The sequence below is a fragment of the Nipponia nippon genome, unplaced genomic scaffold (assembly GCF_047370975.1).
Source record: "Nipponia nippon isolate SJK-2023a ecotype South Korea unplaced genomic scaffold, ASM4737097v1 scaffold_14, whole genome shotgun sequence".
Lineage (NCBI taxonomy): Eukaryota > Metazoa > Chordata > Aves > Pelecaniformes > Threskiornithidae > Nipponia > Nipponia nippon.
Genome location: NW_028262330.1, coordinates 2,887,208 through 2,907,520, shown reverse-complemented (window position 1 = coordinate 2,907,520; position 20,313 = coordinate 2,887,208). Strand labels below are relative to the sequence as shown.

Sequence of the window (20,313 nt, the reverse complement as noted above, 5' to 3'; positions counted from 1 at the left end):
GCAACGCGGGTCCCTGCTGCGCGGCTCCACCGGCTGGCACGGTGCTCTGGGAGAATCCTTCCTCTCCGCCTACCCTAGGGAGGGATTTTTACAAATTCAGCGGCTGAAAAGCCTCTCCCCAGGGTCCTCCGTAGACGATTCCCCGGTAGCCGGCGTGCCGGGGGCAGGTGGCCCGGGGCCGCTGCTTGCCCCAGGCCCACTAGATGGTAGCAAACCGCCACGCACGGCGCGGCACCCGGCGCTGCCGCCGTGCGCTGCCCGCGCCCCGGGGGCTGGGGACCCTTGCCCACCTCTGGGCAATTCAATTCAGGCCTGTGACCCTCCAAAACTTTGGTGGCCTTAACCCTTTAATCTGCAGGATCCTCACCCCCAGGTAGCGGGTCACAGCCGGTCCTTTACATAGTGCCCGGGGCAATAAAGGGAGCCAGGCACATTTCTTTAAATTGCTTTTTCCTGCCTTATTTTTGGGGGATTCCAGTACAGGTCACATCTAGGACTTGTTGGTGTGTCTCAGTTTGTATCTCTAGAACACCTGAAATACAGGAGGCACAAATGGGCCTTTCCTATTTCTCATGCAGCTACTCGCAGGGTTTTGCAGGGCTCCGGCCGAGGGATGTGCTGTGCAGGCAGCTTTTCAACGGGACGCTGCTCTCCAGAAGCTGGACAGTTAGCCCAGTTCACCTAACTATCTCAACTAAGCCAGAAACAAATTAAATTTGAAGTGCTACTTTCCTAGATGCAGCTATCGTTACATAGAAAACAACCGAGTTTCACATGGCATCCAAATTACTTACCAAAGAGAATAACAAAGTGCCATGCCCAGGCTCTGGCAAGTTGAGAGCCAGCAGCCAGCCTGGGTGGCAGCCTTCTAAAAAAACCACAAACAAAACTCAGCAAAAGAGTTTCATACAGGAACACTCACAAAACAGAGCACAAAACCAAGCCCCCGCTGAAACCCAGCATGAGAAACAGAGGGATTTGCCATCCCCTAGAAGGAATTCCCGCAGGGCTCAACTCACCTGTGTGCAGAGAGGTGTGAAGTGCTTGAACCTGTGAACTGCTCTGCTTTCTGGGCCCAGCCCAGCTCACCTTGATGCCGTGCGGCTCCCCCAGCCTCGAGGGGTGGGAAGGCACTTCGGTGGTTCCAGCCGGTGGGGTCGGCCCCGCAGCCCGCACACCGCAGCTGCATTACAGAGCTCACCCCTGGAGCCCTGCTCTGCGTGGATTTGCATGGGATTTTGCACAGATCCACATTTTCTCTCTGTTTAAGGGCTAACTTCCTTCTTGCTGTTTTCTACTTGAGGTGAATATGAGAGGGGCCTTTATCAAAACACCCCCCAGCCAACATAACCCCTCTGGATGTCAGTTTAGGGTCCCTGCTGCTGCAGAGCCATCAAGTCATTCAAGCCAAGGTGAGAAATAGGGCTGCAGAGTGCCTAAGGGCCTGGTTCCTCCCTCTAGTAGCTGCTCCCCAGAGGAGAGGAGACCACGTTAGGAGCTAAATAACTCATTCGCTAAAGACCCCTGTAGAGTTGCGGTTCAAATGTTTCTGGTGGTACCTAAGCAGCATCTGGAGTCTGAGCCCCCGCTGCCCACCCACGCACAGGCCACAGCGCCCAGGCCGGTGCCATCCCCGCCAACTCCTGCTTTGCAAAGAGCTGAATGACTGCAAAAGTGATGGAGAAGAGGCCGCTGTCCTCCTGTAAGCCTAAAGTTGTGAATGCGTGGAAAAAAACCCCAGCATCTTCATCTTCACAGCAACGCGTTTTCATGAACAGATGAAATCTGCCCCTTCTCCCGACTCCTTCCTCCCCTTTGGCTGCAGCTCTCTCCATTGCAGTCCTGGCAGCCTTCGCATCGTTAAGCAACTCGCCCAGCTGTCCTTTGCCAGCGGAGTGCAATTGCAGCAGCACGACCGATGGGCTCCTCGGTAAAACCGCACACCCCGGGCGCTGCGCTGGGCCAGATTCGCTTGCGGTGTCAACCCGAATTGCTTCAGAAGGGGCCGACGTGTCGCAATCTGCCTTTCAACTTCCCCTCCGCTGCTGCTACACAATACCTACTCCAACTGTTCGCAATTAAAACGCGACCAAAGATTTGACCGCTCTGAACGATAGGGATTATCATCAGCAACAACAAAAAAGGGAAATGCACGGTTGTTTTCTTTTCAAAAGCTTTTAATAGGACACATTTGTTTTTGTCATTTGTAAAGATTTACACTCATTTTTTGTCTTTTTTTCTTTTTTTAAAAAGGAACATTTTAACCCAGTTTTCCCCATGAATACCACCTTTTGTTGCCCTGACCAAAAGACCTCGTTTTGGCCTATACACCTGTTACAGTATAACAATATATTAACTATTAAATACAAAGTTCTATCATATATACTAGGTCGTTACGGACATTGCAATGGTACTGTGCCTACTCTAGTCACCTTGTGTAATAGTGTACATGGGTTATTATAGCCAAAGGGGCAGAAAAGGGGAGACTGGGGCATGGCCTAATTTACAATGGTAACGCTTTTGTTTTCTTTTTTTTTTTTCTTCCTTTTTTTTTCACCTTGACCACACCTTGTGCTGAGTGCAATCCACAGAAGTCAAAAACAGTGTTTTCTTTACCCTCCTCCAAAATATCTACAGTATAAACGGCCTGTAACCGAGCTATGAAAAATCAGTTCTATGTGCGAGGGGCTGCAAGAATGGAATTTACATTTTTCCAGACACGTCTGCAATCTCTCTCTCCCCATGTGTCAGACTGGCAATAGCAGAATATCCTCCTCCCACCTCTATACAGTAAATCCACAGTAGTAAAGTGCTGGTGTGCTTGAATGAACTGGATAGCCATGCGACTATTTTACCATCGACAGGGGCTGAGTTTTGGGGGTAGGTGTTTTATACGGGTACAGTTCTCGAACAGCAATAGCACTGCAATATCGTAGAACTTGAGCTTAGCTGCTTACTTCTAAATGCGACCTGGATGCAGGCTCTGAAACTAGGCTCTACATGTTGTAATACAGTAGGTCTGGCTCCAGGTTTATGAAAAGAGACTTGTAGGTAAGAGCTGCTTCTGTTCCCAAGAGGCTACGCAGACTTTTAACAATTTCTCTATAGATTTCTACAAAAATATAAAAAAATTCTATCAACATAACCATTCTACAGAATTCCTGTGGATTTTGTACATTTTGTTTAAAAAAAGTCAAATTCTATAAAACCCCCCCAAACGGTATTTAAAATTATCTTAAGATTATTGCACACACTGCAGTACATTTGTATTTGTTTTTCAAAAGGGCATCTAGAAAAAACTTATCCGGTTTAGAAAACAAACTATTTTACATGCATTTCTTTTCCTGAATTCATCATCATAGAGGTTTTTTTTTATTGGCTACTCTTTACTGAATATTCACGTATGATGTAAACTTTTTGTTACTTCCACAAACCTTGTCAGTGGGCAAAGCCCCAAGCATTGAAAATAGAAGAGCCTTTAGGCTTTCTGTTACATTTGGAGTTGAGCATTGGATTAACATCCATTTTTATTGTATTTAACATTTTGTGCCATGATTTCAAGCTAAAGTGTTGCACGGGGTTTTTTTGTAAGGAAGGAACTATGTGAGTAGTATCAGTCCAACTATGCAAACGCACTCCCAATCATTAAGGAACCAGGGTCGGCAATTTTAGTGGCCTAGCATTTTCCCAAATTATTTAGTACATGTGAAAGGCAAAGCTAAGGCTCATTATGAGTGTAAAACCAAAAAGGGATTAAGAATATTTCTCAGGCTTAATACACTGTAATTTTATTATTTCCTTAAATATGATCTGGGGGAAGAACTGATGAAAGGTTTGTTTGAAATCATTGCTTTAAACGGGCTTAACTCTGGATCTGGACTGGCATATCAAAGAGAGCGGTCTCCGTGTGGGCCCGTGTTGAAGAGGGGAAAAACGTCCCAGGCAAGAATTAATCTAACTGCAGTAAATACTACAGAATGTTAATCCTACTTCAAATACACTGATTGGCCGACTTCCCGCTGAAAGCCCTTACATTTCTACAGGACATGTAAATCAATAGGGATTGTTTATGGAGCAAATGTCCTCAAGTGAAAATAAAGGAGCTTAAGACCTCACATGGGCTGTTAGGTATGAACAGCATCTTCTGCTTGTATGTAGACTTGAAGCTAATGCAGATACATGTAGTCCTAACAGTCTAATCTCTAAATGGATAAAAGGCTGTGCATCAACAATTGTAGTGATTTGAAAAGATCAGTACTTCTCAAAAAGTTACAAACTCCCAACTGACAGAATTAGCACAAATCCTCCTGTTGCTCGCGCTGGTTTAAAGACACCATCCAGCAAAGCCTTATCCACGTATGCAGTTTTAAACCTGTGACTATTCACACACTTCAAACTGTGCCTGCAGAGTCTTATTTAGCCTACATCTTAACGGGATTTCGTGGAAGTTGAGTGAAGTTAATGTCTGGTTTCCATCAGTATTGTGACGAGCGGGGGATGTCGAACCGGGCCAACCTCTCTTGATTTTCAGGCTGTGCTGTCCAGTTTCACAGATTGCTTTTTGCAGAGGGCGTTAGCACAGAAGTAAACAGTTAACTGCTGAGATGACTGACCTTAAGGACATGTTATAAAGTAAGGACATAAATTCCATTTTTATCTACTTCTTACCATGATGTGGCTGTTTAAGGCTTTTGATAGATTGGAAATAAAATTACAGTCAGGGTCATGTAAATTAACTCCAGCAGTGAGAGCAAAAAATATGACTTTCTAAACGGAAGATCAACAGTCATGTCAGTACCTACAGACTTTCTTACACATATTCTGTAAAATAACTTGCAATAGGCCTCGATTCTGTCGAACACATAAGCATATGATTTTAATTTTCAAGAATTACTTAAATAGGATCAACCTCAAGGCAGTTTAAGCAAGAGCTTAACTTTAAACCTGTGGTTAAGCCCACTGCTGTGTCATGTCTGCGCTGAATTCACCCACTGCAGATCTTAAACATGGCCTTGCTCTCCTTTTCGCACGGGTGCAGAAAGGAGGAGCTCCACTGCAAACGGTGGGCTTACAGGGGTGTAAAACTCAGCAAAAGAAAGTGTCTGTCTCGGAGACACTGGAAAAACATCTCAGAAGGGACCACAGGCTTTTCTTGCCTCAGTTTCCTAGGCGCGTATGAAAATTATCCATTGACATGATTTTGTGAGTCACCAGTGGATGATCTGAAATATCCTTTCGTAATTCAGTATTGTGTACAGTTAAACGGCTCTACGTTCACCATCTCCAGACATCTATCCCGTCTTGTACCTTCCTGGGTTGTGTACCTGCTTTTACTCTGGATGTCGATTTTATGCAAGATTGGAATATTATTTTGTTAAAAAACTGCCACTGCATTTCTATACTACCCAAACAATCTTTTTTCGCAGAATATCATTGAAATCCAAGGGGAAAAATAAATTACATTAAATAATCCTTATTTACTGCTGACTGTGGGATACATTTCCTCTGTAATGCACTAATTGGCTACATTTTGTGCTTTGCAAAACAAAATGAAACCCAAACAAAACAAAACAAAAAAAGAGAAGGGATTAAATATATATTTTTTAGGTTAAAATATTCATAAAAACCAACTTTATCTCAGAAATATTCTGAGATACATAAAATAGAAGAAAATTAAACGAGTCTTTAGTCACAAAATGTACTACATCCCGCAATACTAGATTCAATTAATTTAATAAAATATAATATACATATAGATTCTGCACATTGTATTGCTTTTACCTAAGCAGAACATACGCTTAAGTAAGCGTGATATAGGTTAACCACTCTTTTAACCAGCTGGTTCTTTAATCTTTCTTTGGAAATTTTTTACCCAGTGCCGTTTTGGAATACAGAGTTTTTTAATTTATTTTTTTTTTTTCTATTACATGAAAGGAAGAAAACATTTGGCACCAACAGAAAAGTAACTCAGGGGTCCGTTTCCGTTTGATCAAAGGAAAAGCTAGGAAGTGTCAACAAGTCTTTCTTTGGGGTAGGAGATGTTGACATACTGTCTGGAAGCAATGAATCCCCTATATCCATCGAATCCTTGGACTCACAGGATGGAGCACGCCGCCTCAAGCAAATGTCTCCACTGGCAGGTGAGATGCTGTGAGGTCCTCTAGGTAGTAAACTCTGTCCATCGGGTGGATCTATAGATATACATGGAGGGCTCAGTTTTTTCTTCTGCCGTGTTCCTTGCAAGCCTTCCATTTCACTTACCACCTGACTTATGAAGCCAGAGGAGCTAGATGTGGAATGGTGCTGAGGGCTGTTTTCCATTGAACAAATTTCTATTGAATGTCTCCTTTGATCATCTAACCAAGAGGGCGGTTTTTTTAGAAGACCCTGGGTGTCTACACTGTGGTATTTCTTCAGGTCCTTCAACGTAACGTTGCCAGTATTGCCTATGTTCCTCTTAGGAGTGAGAGGCTGAACCTCTGAACAGGCACTCGAGGTTCTACAAGTTTCTGAAGTGAAAGGCTCCGAGGAGCTGTTTATTTCAGATACTTCTTGGTCCACTGAATCTCCAGGCGTCTCCTGATACGAGTCTGCACAAGCACACGACGCTGGTGCCTGCTTTGAAATATTATACTGATTGTGGGAAAGCCGCTGCGTATGAACGCTTGCCCGGCTCCATGCAGCCAACTCTTGCGCTTCTGAGGGCGTCAGAGCCACTGATGACTCCTCCTTGGGCACAGCGGGGACATTTGGGTCAGAGAGTTCACTCACCTCGGTGTGGAGATTCTCCTTGCTATCCAAAGAGTCGTTCCTTATAGCCATCTGTATCGGAGCGCAAAGGGATCGGGGAGGCGGGGAGTTGCCAGATGAGAGAGACAGACCAAACAAAGGTTAGTACAAGCAAGGCACAGCATTTACAGGGCACTCAACTCTGCCGAGATACCTCAGCATAGACCCACTGACTCCTGTAACGACCTGTGTTGGGGGTTCTGGCAATTCCCATGATTCAGAGATCTGTGGGTTTGGCCCTGTGTGACAGCAGAATTTGGCCCTTCATTCTTTGTAAATGGTTGACCTTTAACTTTCTCCTCGAAGGATGGAGGGCTGCAAAAGCAGAATGCCCCCACCCAAACTTAGACATATTCTTGTTACGCAAAGGATGAGGGTCTACAGCGAAGCCCTTTGTAATTTTAGCAGCCCAGGTACGAGTGGGAGAGGGAAGGTGTGCAAGCGAGCCTGTGTATTCCCTTCTCTAGCTCAGGTGATGCTGAGGGCAATGGCGCAGGATCCCCAGAGCAACCAGCTCTGCGCCAGCATCAGGGCAACAGCCTGTCCCTGGCTTTGGTCCCCACCAAAGGCACGTATGAAAATTATCCATTGACATGATTTTGTGAGTCACCAGTGGATGATCTGAAATATCCTTTCGTAATTCAGTATTGTGCAGAGCCATGACTCTGCACCATCCTACGGCAGGGGAGCTGGAAAAGCTGGAGTCCAAAGCTGGACTAATAATAATAATAATAATAATAATAATAATAATAATAATAATAATAATCTGTAATTATTTCAACTTATTCTGATGCTTGAGTTCAGGCTTCCTAAGGCACATTTTGCCTTGGCTGTCTTGAGCCGTATGCAGCATCAGTGCCTGCTGGCAGAGAGAACCTATGGCATGTTTTGAAGGCTTTGTCTTTTCACTACACTGCATCCCCTTGTCAAAAGGGTTTATAAATCAGCCACATTAACTGGCCCTTAAAGGCAGAGTCTCAGTTTGAGAAGACTTAAATGATCTCAAAGATTAAAAACTTCACAGCGAAATTTGGAGGAAATGCGTACAGCTGGTCTCAGTCCTTTAGAGAAGTGTAAGGAGATGAAATTCCTCATACTAAGGAATGCTTTTGTGACGAATCGCCCCAAAATGATCTTAGAATTTATACAAAAATTGTCCCACAAGGATCGTTTGAGCCAAATGATCTCTATTCAGGCAAAGCTCTCATCAGCTGCAGTATGCACATGTGTGCGTGCAGAAACACAAGAGTCTATTGCTACATCTGCACATTGGGCTCCCTTTGTCGTCTGCGAGAGCTGAGAGAATATTTAATACGGCAAACGATTTTGTCCAATGCTGGTGAATCCTTTCTAGTTAAAATTTTACAGTGTAATACTGGCAACTAACCACAGTCAAGAGCACAGCTAATTCTGGTCTCCTCAGTGCCAACAGTTTTAGTGAGTGTTTGGGAGAAGAAATCACGTTCGTATCCTGAGATGAGACACAGACCACCAAAAAGTAGAATACTGAAGCAAAAAGTAATTGTCGTCATTATTTTTGCTTGTACACCAACCTGTGTTGCATACAACGACAGTATTAGTCACCACCAGCTCTTTCTTTCCCTAGGATACAGGCATCTTTGGTAGTTGTTAGTAGTAACTGTACAAATGTTTTACTGGTTTGTTTCAAAATAAAAGGACCCTCTGCCATCCCATTGGGGTGTAGACCTGTAGTAGTCACAGCTTGGTGTGGGCTACATCTTGGATACACAATCCTGGAACCAGGAAGTCAATATAGTTTTAATTTCAGGTAGAATTCCCCTGGAGAAACGCTTTTGTGCAGTGCGCTGCCAAGGAGCGTATTCCTCAGCAGGGAATGTTCTCTCAACGCATCCGATCCACTCATCTTCATCTGCGAGTGCATCGCTAATTGTCAAACTTTCCGGAGTCTAAACTGCGCGTTACTGTGGGGACTGTGTTCGCTCTCCAGCACTCTGGAGGGAAAGGGGGTTAAACACACAGGTTTTAATGATGGAGGAAAGTGCACGGACCAGGTATGTGGTGGACAAGATTTATCTATACGCAGATTTAGGAAAGGAGAGGGGACACGGGGGAAGGGAAAGGAAAGAAAGAAAAGAAAGAAAAGAAAACAAATCAGAATTACATGCAATATATGTAACAATAAGGAAAAACGGGTACTGCAAACCAAAACGCTTTGCTAGTTTGGGCTATTGTGATGTGTTAGTAACAAATTAGTGGTGGCAATAAAAGGAGGCAAGCAGAGAGCACTTGAGCAAGCAGAAGTGCCGGGGGTGTAAAGGGAATTTTGCCTCTTTAAGGACCAAGTGTCACAGTGTCTGGCCATCGAGATTGCAATTACCAGTAACAGCGATACTGCCCTGTTGCCAGGAACGCCCTTACTGCTCCCATTAGCCACACTGGGAGCTCCTTGCCACTCGGGAGCATGCCCAAGGCAACACCTCACTACCTTCAGAGGGATCGGTCTGGTCCGTGGACCACATCTGCTCGCTGTCCCAAAGCTTTTTTCTCTCTGAAATGTCACGCCAAGAGCATGCTCACGTCACCGCATGAGCAGAGAGAGGAGGGGGGGGAATAAATTAACTTAAACATATGACAAGGTTTAGAAAAAGAAGCCTTGAAAGTTTTGAACAAAATTGGGCTGAGGAAGATGGCTAACATGGTAATTTATTCTAGACAGATCAGTTCAAAAGGATGGGTCTGTTTTTCATTAGAAAGCAAGAGAGAGTGGTTATGAACTGGAATCATGACATCAATTAGTTTCCCCATTAGCAGTGATTGGGGTAGCTGGCCAGCCCTGTGCAAACGAATACACGCTAGGAATTTCTTATGTCGATTTGGTATTACAGACTAATGTAATTGTTAACCTTGGTACTTCACATTCATTTTTAGAGCTTAATGAATCAACTGTCTAATTTGTCAATGTTGATTAAAAGATGAAAGAAAGGGGAATATTTTCATGCAGGAAAGAAATTGCTTTTGAAAAAATAGAACTGATCTATTTTGTGTATATAAAATCAGGCATGAAACTACTGAAGAAAGCAGAGTTTGAGAATCAGACATGCCTCTGGTCCTGGTCCAGCTGCACAGTGAAATATGCTTAAAAATGTGAGAGTGAAGCACAAGTTTACGTATTTTACTAAAAAAGATAAATTTGAAGTTATGCTTCCAATCAACCAGACTGGAATCGTTGATTAGATCTCTCAGATCTTTGGTTGAATCAGAATTTAAATCAATGCCAGGCAAAAACCAGAGATAAAACCTGCTGCAAAATAAAATGTGTTCTGTTTTGCATATACTCAAACTTTTCAAAAGCACACAGGAGATTCAAAAGGATCTTAATTTTCAGTTCTCACTGTAAAAACAGTATGCTTTCCATGTTGGTTTTGCATATGAGATATCCAGCTTCCTTTAAACAGTTTTCCCCTTTCGAGAAGCCAGAAGAGCCAGAGGAGGGGTGACCTGGGATGGATTCTGCAGTCCCCGCGTCCTTTCAAGCACTGAGAAAATCACAGCAGTTAAGAATTAGTTCCTTAACCCCAACGAGCCCCTGGGGAGCATTTGGCTGCATTTATGAAGAGGACTGAAAAAAATAAAGCGCTAACAATGTGGAGAACATTGAGGCATGTTGCCAAAGGAGATGATGCTCATCACGCACGTTCTTTGGAGACTCCTGGATGGCTTTCTGATCAAAATCCATCAACCTTTTTGTTATTTCTTTACAAGAATTACAGTTCTCTGGAGGTTTCTCTGCGTATCCCTCCTTGAATTTAAAGCATGGTTAACCTGCAAACATGACAACATAAAACCTGAGCAGGTTCCTGATCATACGTCTGCTTACCTGCCTGCGGAGCAGCCGTTCAGCAGAAGGAGAGTGCACCTGCTGGGAAACCTGGGGTTTGCTCTCCCTCACCAAATGGTCATGAGCTCTTACGTGGTGAAAATGGTCTTTTGGAATTTGCAGGAGAGAGCTGGTGTCCGCCGGCTGCGACTGCACCGATGCCTTTGAACCTTGCAAGAGGGAGAAGAGACAGAAATGTGACATGTTCATCTGGGGATTGCGTCCCAGTCTCAATGACCTTCCAGAGAAAACTGTTCTGTTGCACCTTGGACCAGACAGGCATAGCAAAAGCACTGAATTCAGCAACTGGATGTCCATGATTGGGAAAAAACTCCCACCTACTAATAAATTATTCCAAAATTGTCTATTATTTCATTTTTCTTGGCATTTTCCCCTGATACAGCTGGGACTAGCTCCTTTTAAGAACAGAAGACTATGAACTAGAAGTTCATCTGGACTGGCAATTTCTACATCCCTGCTTTAGGGCCAAGAACTTTGCAGGCAACCACACATCTTAGCACCACAAGGATCTGACTTTGGAAGACTCTAGAAAAGGATGTCTCCGTACCTGAGACCGAGTGCTGGGCTCTCAAAATCAGCATGCACATTGGAAGTGAAGCACGAGGGAACGGCACCTGGCAGCTTTCAAGGCTAGTTTTACAAAGCATCCCAGGAGAAGGCAACACGTACTCTCCAGCCTCTTTCTGACCCGTTGTGGTTGCTGGCTACTTCTTCTGAAAGGTTTGAAACTCCGCATGCTCCCCCCACCACAGGCTCAACATTTTTCAAAACAATTCATTTAACCTGGACTGCATCCCAGAGAATCTCATTTGTCCTGGAATCTTTCCCAGAACAACAGCCCCATTACGAAGGAGTATTCAAACAAATACCTCCTGCAAGTGCCAGTGTTTCTGACAACAAAACCTTCCTCGGCTTGAAATATTATGGCTTAGTCGTGGTGATTTATTAGAGGCGCCTGGCACCTTTTGCTATCTTCACAGCACTTTATAATATTACAAACTGTAAACAGGTAGGGGTGACTTCCCCCACCCTGAAAAGCAGTGACATTGTAGGTGGAACAGGACAATGATGTATATGCCAAGACTTGGTCACCTTACCCACCTCTGAGCACTTTGGCCCGCTTAAGATGATTGGAATTTCACCAGCAGGAGAAAAGCACAAAAGGTTTAATTGCTTAATATGGTCACGAATAAGACATCAGCTCTACCTTTCCCAAATACTTCTCCTACATCTCAGCGGAACAGTTTTTCCTGTGGATTTACACGGGTGCATTGCCTGCCCCTGCCCAAGCCAGGGCTGTCAGATGGGGCTATTCAGTTCTCCAAGCTGGAAGTGCAATCTTGAAGAAAGAAGGGACTCAGAAATTACCCACTTTTTGGTCAAGTTGACACAGTTTTTGTTCAAGACAGGACAAACGCATCTGAATTAAAGGTCAAAAATGCAGCACTGGAAACCCCCTCTGTAGCAAATGGGATTCTTTTGTATGGTCAGGGATTATAACTCCAAAGAATTGCTTGGCTGTTAGAGCCATAAATTGTGGCTCCACTGAAGGTAATGGGAGTTTTGCTATTGACTTCAGTGGGATTTGACCAGGATTTTAGCTGCACCTTTTGCATTATGTGCAAACAGGTTCTTCAAAGGACAGCTCTTGACCTTGAAAATTTTGTATTATGGCAGTGATTTCTCACAACTCCAGATTCATCTTCCTCCGTTGTGTCCGCATTTTTTTTTCTGCTGTTCAACAGTCACTGTTCATCCAAATTCTTATTACTATGCAAATTTCAACATCTTTTTTCTAATCTGTTCAAATCTCCTACCATTCTGAACTGTGCTGAAATTATGTTCTGCTTAGAGGCTTTCAAATGACAATGCTTGTAAAAACTTCTCTGTCTTATCTGCGACAAATGTCTAAAATGATGGCATGTACAGAAGAATTAAAGACAGCTACATTCACTTACCAGCAGAAGGCAACCCCTAGCAGACAGAGTAAACGAAAGCACGTTGATAAGCACTGGGAGGCTGCTGCAAGTGCAGGTACCGAAGTGCAGGTACAGAGAGAGCCCTCGCTATCTGCAACACGCTGTATCTAAGAATATCTCTGAATTTAGCTCTAAGGCGTATATCCCAACCACGCACACTGGGAAGGACAATTCTACACTCTCTCATTTTTCCATTCATCTCACACTGAGATCTCTCAATTCAGCACATTTATGTTCATTTTACAGGCATTTAGAGACACCATTTTCCCATCTTTCACAGATGTTCCCATATAGAGCTTCCAAAACCTGCTAGAATAGGTACTGCTGCAAAAAAAACCAGACATGAGGAAACATGTTTCTGCTAGGATTTTTGCTCTGGGGCCATAGCTAGCTCAGGTGAGACGGATGGAGCCCAGGCTGTACGGACCGTAACCTTTGGGGAACCAGGCAGAGGGACAAGCAGCGGTGAGCCAGGCCAACTGCTCAGTGTCACATTGCCAGAAAGTTCAGAGAAAAGGAGTTATCTTTAACAGCCTGGACCTTGTAAGTTGTGGAAGGTCTTTGCAAGTTGTGGAGGGCCTTTGCAAAGCCATTCCACAGGTCTGGCCACCAAGACCTCACTGGAAACTGATGGCAATTTGCTGCCTCCTACTGAATAGCTTGGAAAATCCCAGCTATTGCTATATTGGAAAATCCTGCTCTCGTCCCAGCTGACATGTGTACCTGACTGGGACTTGTGATGTGCCGGATTCCTGTCGCCCAGGGAGGCAGGGCAGGGGCTGGAGTACGGCGGCTGGAACATGTAGCTGTCGTTTGGCAAAGAGTGGGTGCGCCCCACCGAAGGCTTTCTCACGCTCAGCAAGTCCTTGCTGGGAGACAGGGTCAGCGTGTCGTCTTTGGAGCGGAGATCAGCCTACGGGGAAAAAAACCGTGAGGAAGGAAGACATCACGGGGTGGGAAGAGGAGAAGTGCCCAGAAACGCTAGCGACAGCCATTGCAATCAGTATGGCACGATGGGCATGCACATCGTCAGTATGTACAAGTTGCACGAATGGATCTACCAGGAAGCTATACCCCTCATTTTGTATTGTCAATAAATTGTCACACAGAATGAACCACAGAAACAGAGGAAGCAACGCTGTAGTAATAAACCATGACTATTTCAGGGATATGCAAAGAAGGCATCATGCCTCAAGGCCAGCAAAGGTCGCATGCTTTGCATAGCTTTGATCCTCTGCAATAACAGAACAGCTCTGTCTACGTGCCCTCATCAGCAAGTTGGACTTTTGCAAAGGTGAGTAGTTTCCTCTTCTAACAATCAAAAAAACCCCAAACACAAAAACTAGTTTACAGAAAATATTCTATATTCTGGCTCCCAGCACAATTTTATTGGTTTTTCTTCTCACATAATGAATAACTAAACCCATTTTATTGAAAGGGATATCTAAACTTACTGCTTCAGGGTTAAAGCCATTCTCTAATTAGAAGGGATCTAATGCAAGCGAGGGTTATTGTATATATGTTGACTGTGGAGTTTTTACAGCCAAAGAGTCTCTTGGAATAGGCAGCACCAGAGGCAATATCAAATGAGGTGGATTCAGGTCTGATTTCATAAGGCAATATATCCAGCCCAGAAATGTTCTTGGGTGTTATTATGTTGGACAGTACTAGCAAAAACCGAAGCAAAGTCAAATTCCCTGGGTATTTCTAATCAAAGAATTATTTCATCTTTAAAAGGTCTCCATTGAAAAACACAGAAATAAGATGTGACACTGTAGTCTGATACAGTATATTGCTGATCATTTTTGGAAAACTTTAAATCTTATTTTCTGACAACTCTTCCCTTCGCTCGGTGCATTACAGGTTTTCTGAAATCAACGCTGAGATTTTTTTCCCAATCTTATCCTTCAATCAGAAAACCAAAATTTCGCTATGGCATTTTGTTTGCACAAGAAACATGATGAGATTAAAAGGAATTTACAAAAAGGAAAAAAAAAAAAAAGGAGGAAAAAAGAAGAAAAGAAAAAAAAGGAAGACCACTCTTGTAAATTTAATGAAGGAAACAGATCTGCACTGTCATGCAGCATTAGTTTCAGTCCTCAGGAACCTGCCGATTTGGGTGTAGCCTGGATATAGCCTAGATAAGAGAGACTGCAGTCTCCTGATATAGCTCAGGGAAGGAGAGGGAAACCTGTGCTGGTAAAGCTGAGAGTCTGGGGAATCTCTCTGGTCCTCCCTGCCTTCCCCTTCCGAGCAGTATGTTTATGCTATTTAGCTTTCATATTATTCAGCTTAAAGCAAAAAAGATGGCCTGAAACCTGAGATTTCCAATTCAAAACCATTTGGATTTGAACATGAGAATTTGGATTCGACATCCTACCCAAGCCCAACCTTTAATGAACCTTTAGGTTCATTGACAGGATCCAACACCACAGCGGGCTCGTTTCCACTTTCTGGTCATCTCGGGGGAAATCTCATGAGTGAACTTCATGAAAACCATTTAAAATGGCTGCAAAATGATCTTCCGAGTCCAGCTCGCAAACAGAGCAGCGGGAGCACATGACTTTTTGGTTCACTGGTAGTTTTGAAAAACATGTTGTTTTGGCTTGACTGAAAATCAAATCTGAGTTTTCCATGAACCAAAAAAAAAATTCCAACCCAAATCTATTTTGAGTCAAACAAAACACTCTGAGATTTTTTTCAACTAAAGCTGTGTCTAAATGCAGTATAAAAATATTGCATTTAGAAAAGATTTCAATGAAAGCTTGCAGTTTTTCAGAAATTTGGGAAATCGTTTTGGCCAAAACACTTTGTTGGTACTGACACAAATACACAAAATGCTTTGTTCAACCCGGTTCTGGGTTTTTTTTTTGGAGAAAACCCATCTCCCTTGGCTATACCCTTGAGACTTCGCTCTGCTGTCACACAGGTTTGTCTAATCTGATTCAAAGCTAGAAGGGCTCTCTCCTCAGTGCAGCGCTCCAGACTGACTAATTTTGAAAGAAAATGTCCCATACAAAATGTTAAACGGAGTTTACAAAATCTTTTGCACGTGATGCCATGAAGCATGATGGGAAATATTGTCACGGTTTAAGAGATGTTTCCCAAATAAGTGCTAATTAGGATGACAATCGACCAGAATGGCAGAAAATTTATCAACAACACAAACATCCAAAGGCAGGTACATGAACAACAACAAAGAAAACAAGAATGATCCAAAAATGTTGGAAGAGGAGTTATGTCTGTTGTACAGCAGAAAAAAAGCACTTGACCGCTACACAGCTAAAAATGTCTAATGTTTCAAAGAGGAGATGGTTAAGGCAGGGTTCAAAATACTGGTTATTTCATTCAAAAAGACACAAAATAGTCCAAACTTTTTTTTTTTCCCCCCCCATTGGGACGGCTGCTAGTAAGAATTCACAAAACAAGCAGCATCTCGGAGAGATCCCCATCTGATATTTGTAAAATAAACAGTCTGGCACCAATCATGCAAAAAGCCTTGTGGTGCCTGTGTTCATAAAGACAAAAATCCGTTACAAACCAAAGGGCTGTAGATGACCCCTCGGCAGAGGACACATGAGTCATTAGCTCACGGGTGTCTCTTCCACGCAGCATCACTGATTTGTTTCAGATGGGGAGGAAATTTCAACCTTGACGCTTTCCAAAGCATTTTTTTTTACTATTTATTGTACTTGTAGAAAACACACTGTTTTTACATAAGACGCCAAAGGAAAAATAGAAATAAATACTTGTTCCTCACAAGGAGCCAAGTTGGTGGACAAGAGTGGTAACAGCCCAGGACCTAATGGCATTAAGGACAACGTCCTGTTCAGGGGAAAGGTTGGTGCTATTTGGAAATGGGCTTGAACTGAAAATGCCATTAGGCAGGTGTGGCGAGGTGGAAGCAGTATTTCGAACCCTGTAAACATCAGACTATACAGCGACCAGTGTATGTACATTGCTTTCCAGAGCATTAAGTAAGTGTGTGTTAGTATCATCAGGAAAAGAGTCATCCGTCAGAGCTAAGGACCAGGACTTTTCAGAGAGAATATCTGACGTCAGAGACAGAGCCTCCATCTCAGCTAGAGGGATCTAAAGGGAGAGATGATCAAGCATAAGAAACCAGGACACAAATCTTTAGGAAAAGAAAAAAAAAAAAATCATAATCTAAATACTTCTAGACACTAAAGCAATATCCCCCCAGTGGGAGATGCTACATCATGCACATTGTTACCGGGGACAGAACGTTAAAGAGATGAAATATAACAAAGAAATGAAAAAAAAAGAGCGGGACATTCATACTTAAATGCTTACCAGTGAGCTGGGAGGGAGTTTAAAATCATACACTAATGCTAGCATTGTATTTTGCTGTTCTGCTGTCTAGATGAAGAAGCAAAAGTAACATTACTTTCATACTAAAGATATTTATCCTCTTGGCTATGATCAAATGCAAGAGGCTTCAAGATCTTCCGACTTCTCTGAAGCTGTTCCTACACAATAACCATGCTGTTTTCTTGGCCTCTAAACTAATTCAGTTGAGTCCCCAAAGATTCCCCAACACCAAAATCATTTTGCAGGTGGGGTACGGAGCATGCCTCTCCCTGCGCTCTGGGGAGGCTACGGGGACCTCCCCTTCCCCGAGAGGTAGGTGGGACTACCATTAACTTCCTAATGGCTAAATGGGGACGGGGAGAAACTTAAGGCTTGATTCAAAATCTGGAAAGGCCAGCGAGTGCCTTCTGGGTGACTTCAGTGGGTTTTGGCCTGCTAAAGAGCCTCCAGTGCCTGGGTAAGCACCAAAAACTGTCCTACTAGAAGAACCGCCTGTGTCTTCCAGCCCCCAAATGCCACCCCAGCCCTGGCCCCCAACAGCCTCCTCCAGCCCTGAGCAAACCCAAGCTGGGAATAGGTGCCGCACCACCGCTGTACCGGTGCGTCTTGCACGAACACATCCCCGCTGGAGGCATTCAAGTAATTGATAAAAACCTGTATCAAAATATTGATGAAGCTCTCTCCCTAGACACAGAGCTCTCTTTATAAGAAATGTGAAATGTCACTTCAGGTTTTGGATAGAAAAGGGAAAAAGCTGACTGCAGCGTCTCCCCTGGAGCAGCATCCCTGCTGCCCGGCACCGCGAGGAGGGATGCTTGCCCTGCCGTGCCGGCTCAGCCCTCCCCAAATCCCCGCCTCGGGTACGTGTCTGAAGCTGGTGCCCACGGCGGTGGGAGAGCGGCACTGGGGACAGCATTCCCTCGGGCAGCCCACAGACCTGGCTCACTCTTGCAGGGGCCTCCTGGTCCGGACAAGTCCCAGGTGCTTCCTTTTCGTTTCTCACTCTGCATTTTTTTTCCTATCCTCTATGCTTGAAAAGTCTTTCAACAGCAATATATCTTCCAAGAGAAACCACAGAGGCCCAGATCTGTTGCACTTCAGTTGTCAGAGGGCTGGATTTTCTCACTCTTAGAAATGGCATCAGTGGGGCGAAATAAACCCCGTGATGAGTGACCCTCGAGAGGCTCAAAACTTCAGCTGAGATAAGGAAGAGGGTCGGGCTCCTCTCATCTAACCTTGGGTTTGATATCTCCCCTAACACAGTCGTCTGCTGGCAATGGATGAGAGAAACGCTTTGGAGGAGCTCCTGATTTCATACCGGGCTCCCCAAAAAAGCATTGCTGCAAAGGTGGCCAACGTGAGGACGGTGATCCCTAATGGGGACGGATTCAGGGCACCGACTGGAGCCCAAGCACATGGGGAGAGGCTGTGCTGGAGCATGGTGGGCACCAGCAGCTCCTGCCTGACAGAGCTGCTCCGCTGGGAGCTGCTATTAATCAGGTTGCTTTCAGCAAGTCCCAGCGCTGCTCTAAATTCCTGACTTGCCTGAGAACATGACAAATGGTGTGAACAGAAAAGCCAAAATGTAAACAAAACATCACCGCCCCTCAGCCTCCCCTCTCCCAAAATTGAGTTTGAAGCTGTCAAAACATTTTGTTGGAAACATTCAACTGATTTATACAGGTTTTAATTACAGAGGGAAAAAAATAGCTTAAATTTTAAAAGAAAAAGCCATTGCAAACTGGAATGCTATATTTTTTCATTAAAAGAATGTCAAAACAAACCCATTTTTTTGCTGCAGCAGCACTTTCTGGTGAAAAATGTTGTGACCAAAAATTTCCAACCAGCTCTCGCCGAGTTTCATACTGACCCTCTGCCTTCCCCGCCAAAGCTACCGTCTCTACTCCTCCGGCCATTCTCAGAGGCAACCACTTCCTATAGCTTAATAGACCTCAATCTGGAAAGTGAGACGCAGCAGTCAGAGGGAGACATGTTAGCCCGCTAGATAAAGACCTGCCGTAGGATTGCATTTTACCTAAGCTTATTCCTTTCCTCTAATGAACCACCGAGTTGGATAATTTAGAGTGTCAGTGAGCTCATAAATAAGCACACTGATTTAACAAGAAAACTTCTGCTATTTTTAGCCAGAAAGGGGAAAAAAAAAATAGATCAAGAAATACAGAATTTGCTCCATTCCAACTGCAGGAAAAAATAGGTATGCTTGAATTATTATTATGGTCACTGCTGTGATTTAGGGAAAATATTTGCTCTACAGAATAACACGCTTGAGAAAGTAGGTATTTTATTCTAAGAAGTAAATGAACTAATTTTAAACAAGTATTACAGCCCTCGTTCAAGAAAGCACTGGAGCACACGATTACTTAAGTACATCATTAAGGGCTGCCTTGCCTTCTAAATTCAGTTTAGATCAGAGATGAGGATCTAGTTTACAATGACCCACTTGCAAGAAGCCTCTTTAGGAAAATCATTCGAAACTGTGTAAGTAGGCACAAAATGCAGAGATCATTTTATGATCCCCAGCAGCTCAGGCTCCGCGCTGCCAAAACCTCGCACCCTACTCCAGGCTCTGCAGATGTCTCCTGACATCGCCACGCAGCCCTGGTTGGGAGCAAGAAGCCAAATACAGGAACCCCACTGAAGGATGAAGACGGCATTTTGTACATTTTTCCCTACAACGCTCGTGAACAGTAAATCCCAATGAAAAACTTCTTACTGTGTGGAAGCTCAGAGCCTGTACTTTTCCTCTTGCATTGATACAACACCATAAACCAAGATATTATCTCAACTCTCACAGAAAAAGCCAAAATGATTTATGCTTCAAAATCCCTGTGACTACATCACATAAAGAACTTTAACTCTCTATTAAAGGTCTCAGTCAAATCAAGTTTGGATGGAGACTTTGCAGGAAATTAGGAATATTAACCTGGTTCTCAGAGTTGTAATATTCGGGAGCTGGGAGGGCATAATGATGGCACACAGAGCCTGACAGGTTGTCCATCAGCTTCAGCTCTCCTTCCAGAGATTCCTGGATCAGCAGTGATATGGTATCAAACAAGTGCCTTTCCTAGGAGGGGTGGCGTATAGCACGCAGAAGGAGAGAGCAAGCCAAAAAGAGAGAGAGAGAAAGCGAGGGACAGAGACAGAGAGAAAAAACGGACAGTGTATAAAACCCAACAAACAACAGGGTAAAAAAAAAAAACAGAATAGAAGGGGGGGGGAAGACGGAAACGTTCAGGGAGAATAGCAGTAACAGAAACAACGGGACAGGAGAGGTGAGGCAGGAGAGGAGAGAGAACAGTGCAGTAATATCAC

General features: G+C 44.0%; 1 protein-coding gene across 14 annotated transcripts in view; it reads right to left on the bottom strand.

Annotated features, from left to right (window-relative positions):
* Positions 1-2,228: 2,228 nt before the first annotated feature.
* Positions 2,229-20,313, bottom strand: part of CACNA1G (calcium voltage-gated channel subunit alpha1 G) — a 152,626-nt gene continuing 134,541 nt past the window's right edge. For 11 of the 14 annotated variants that reach the window (XM_087750479.1, XM_087750477.1, XM_087750480.1 and 8 more), the window contains 3 exons: positions 13,372-13,561; positions 10,649-10,818; positions 2,229-6,822 (listed from right to left, as the gene is read on the bottom strand). In XM_087750479.1, the coding sequence (XP_087606605.1) occupies positions 5,968-6,822; positions 10,649-10,818; positions 13,372-13,561 (1,215 nt within the window). In that variant the 3' untranslated portion in view covers positions 2,229-5,967. Of the gene's footprint in view, positions 6,823-10,648; positions 10,819-13,371; positions 13,562-16,605; positions 16,741-19,924; positions 20,066-20,313 lie in introns of all 14 variants that reach the window. The other 3 variants (XM_087750491.1, XM_087750489.1, XM_087750490.1) reach the window with 3 other exon arrangements.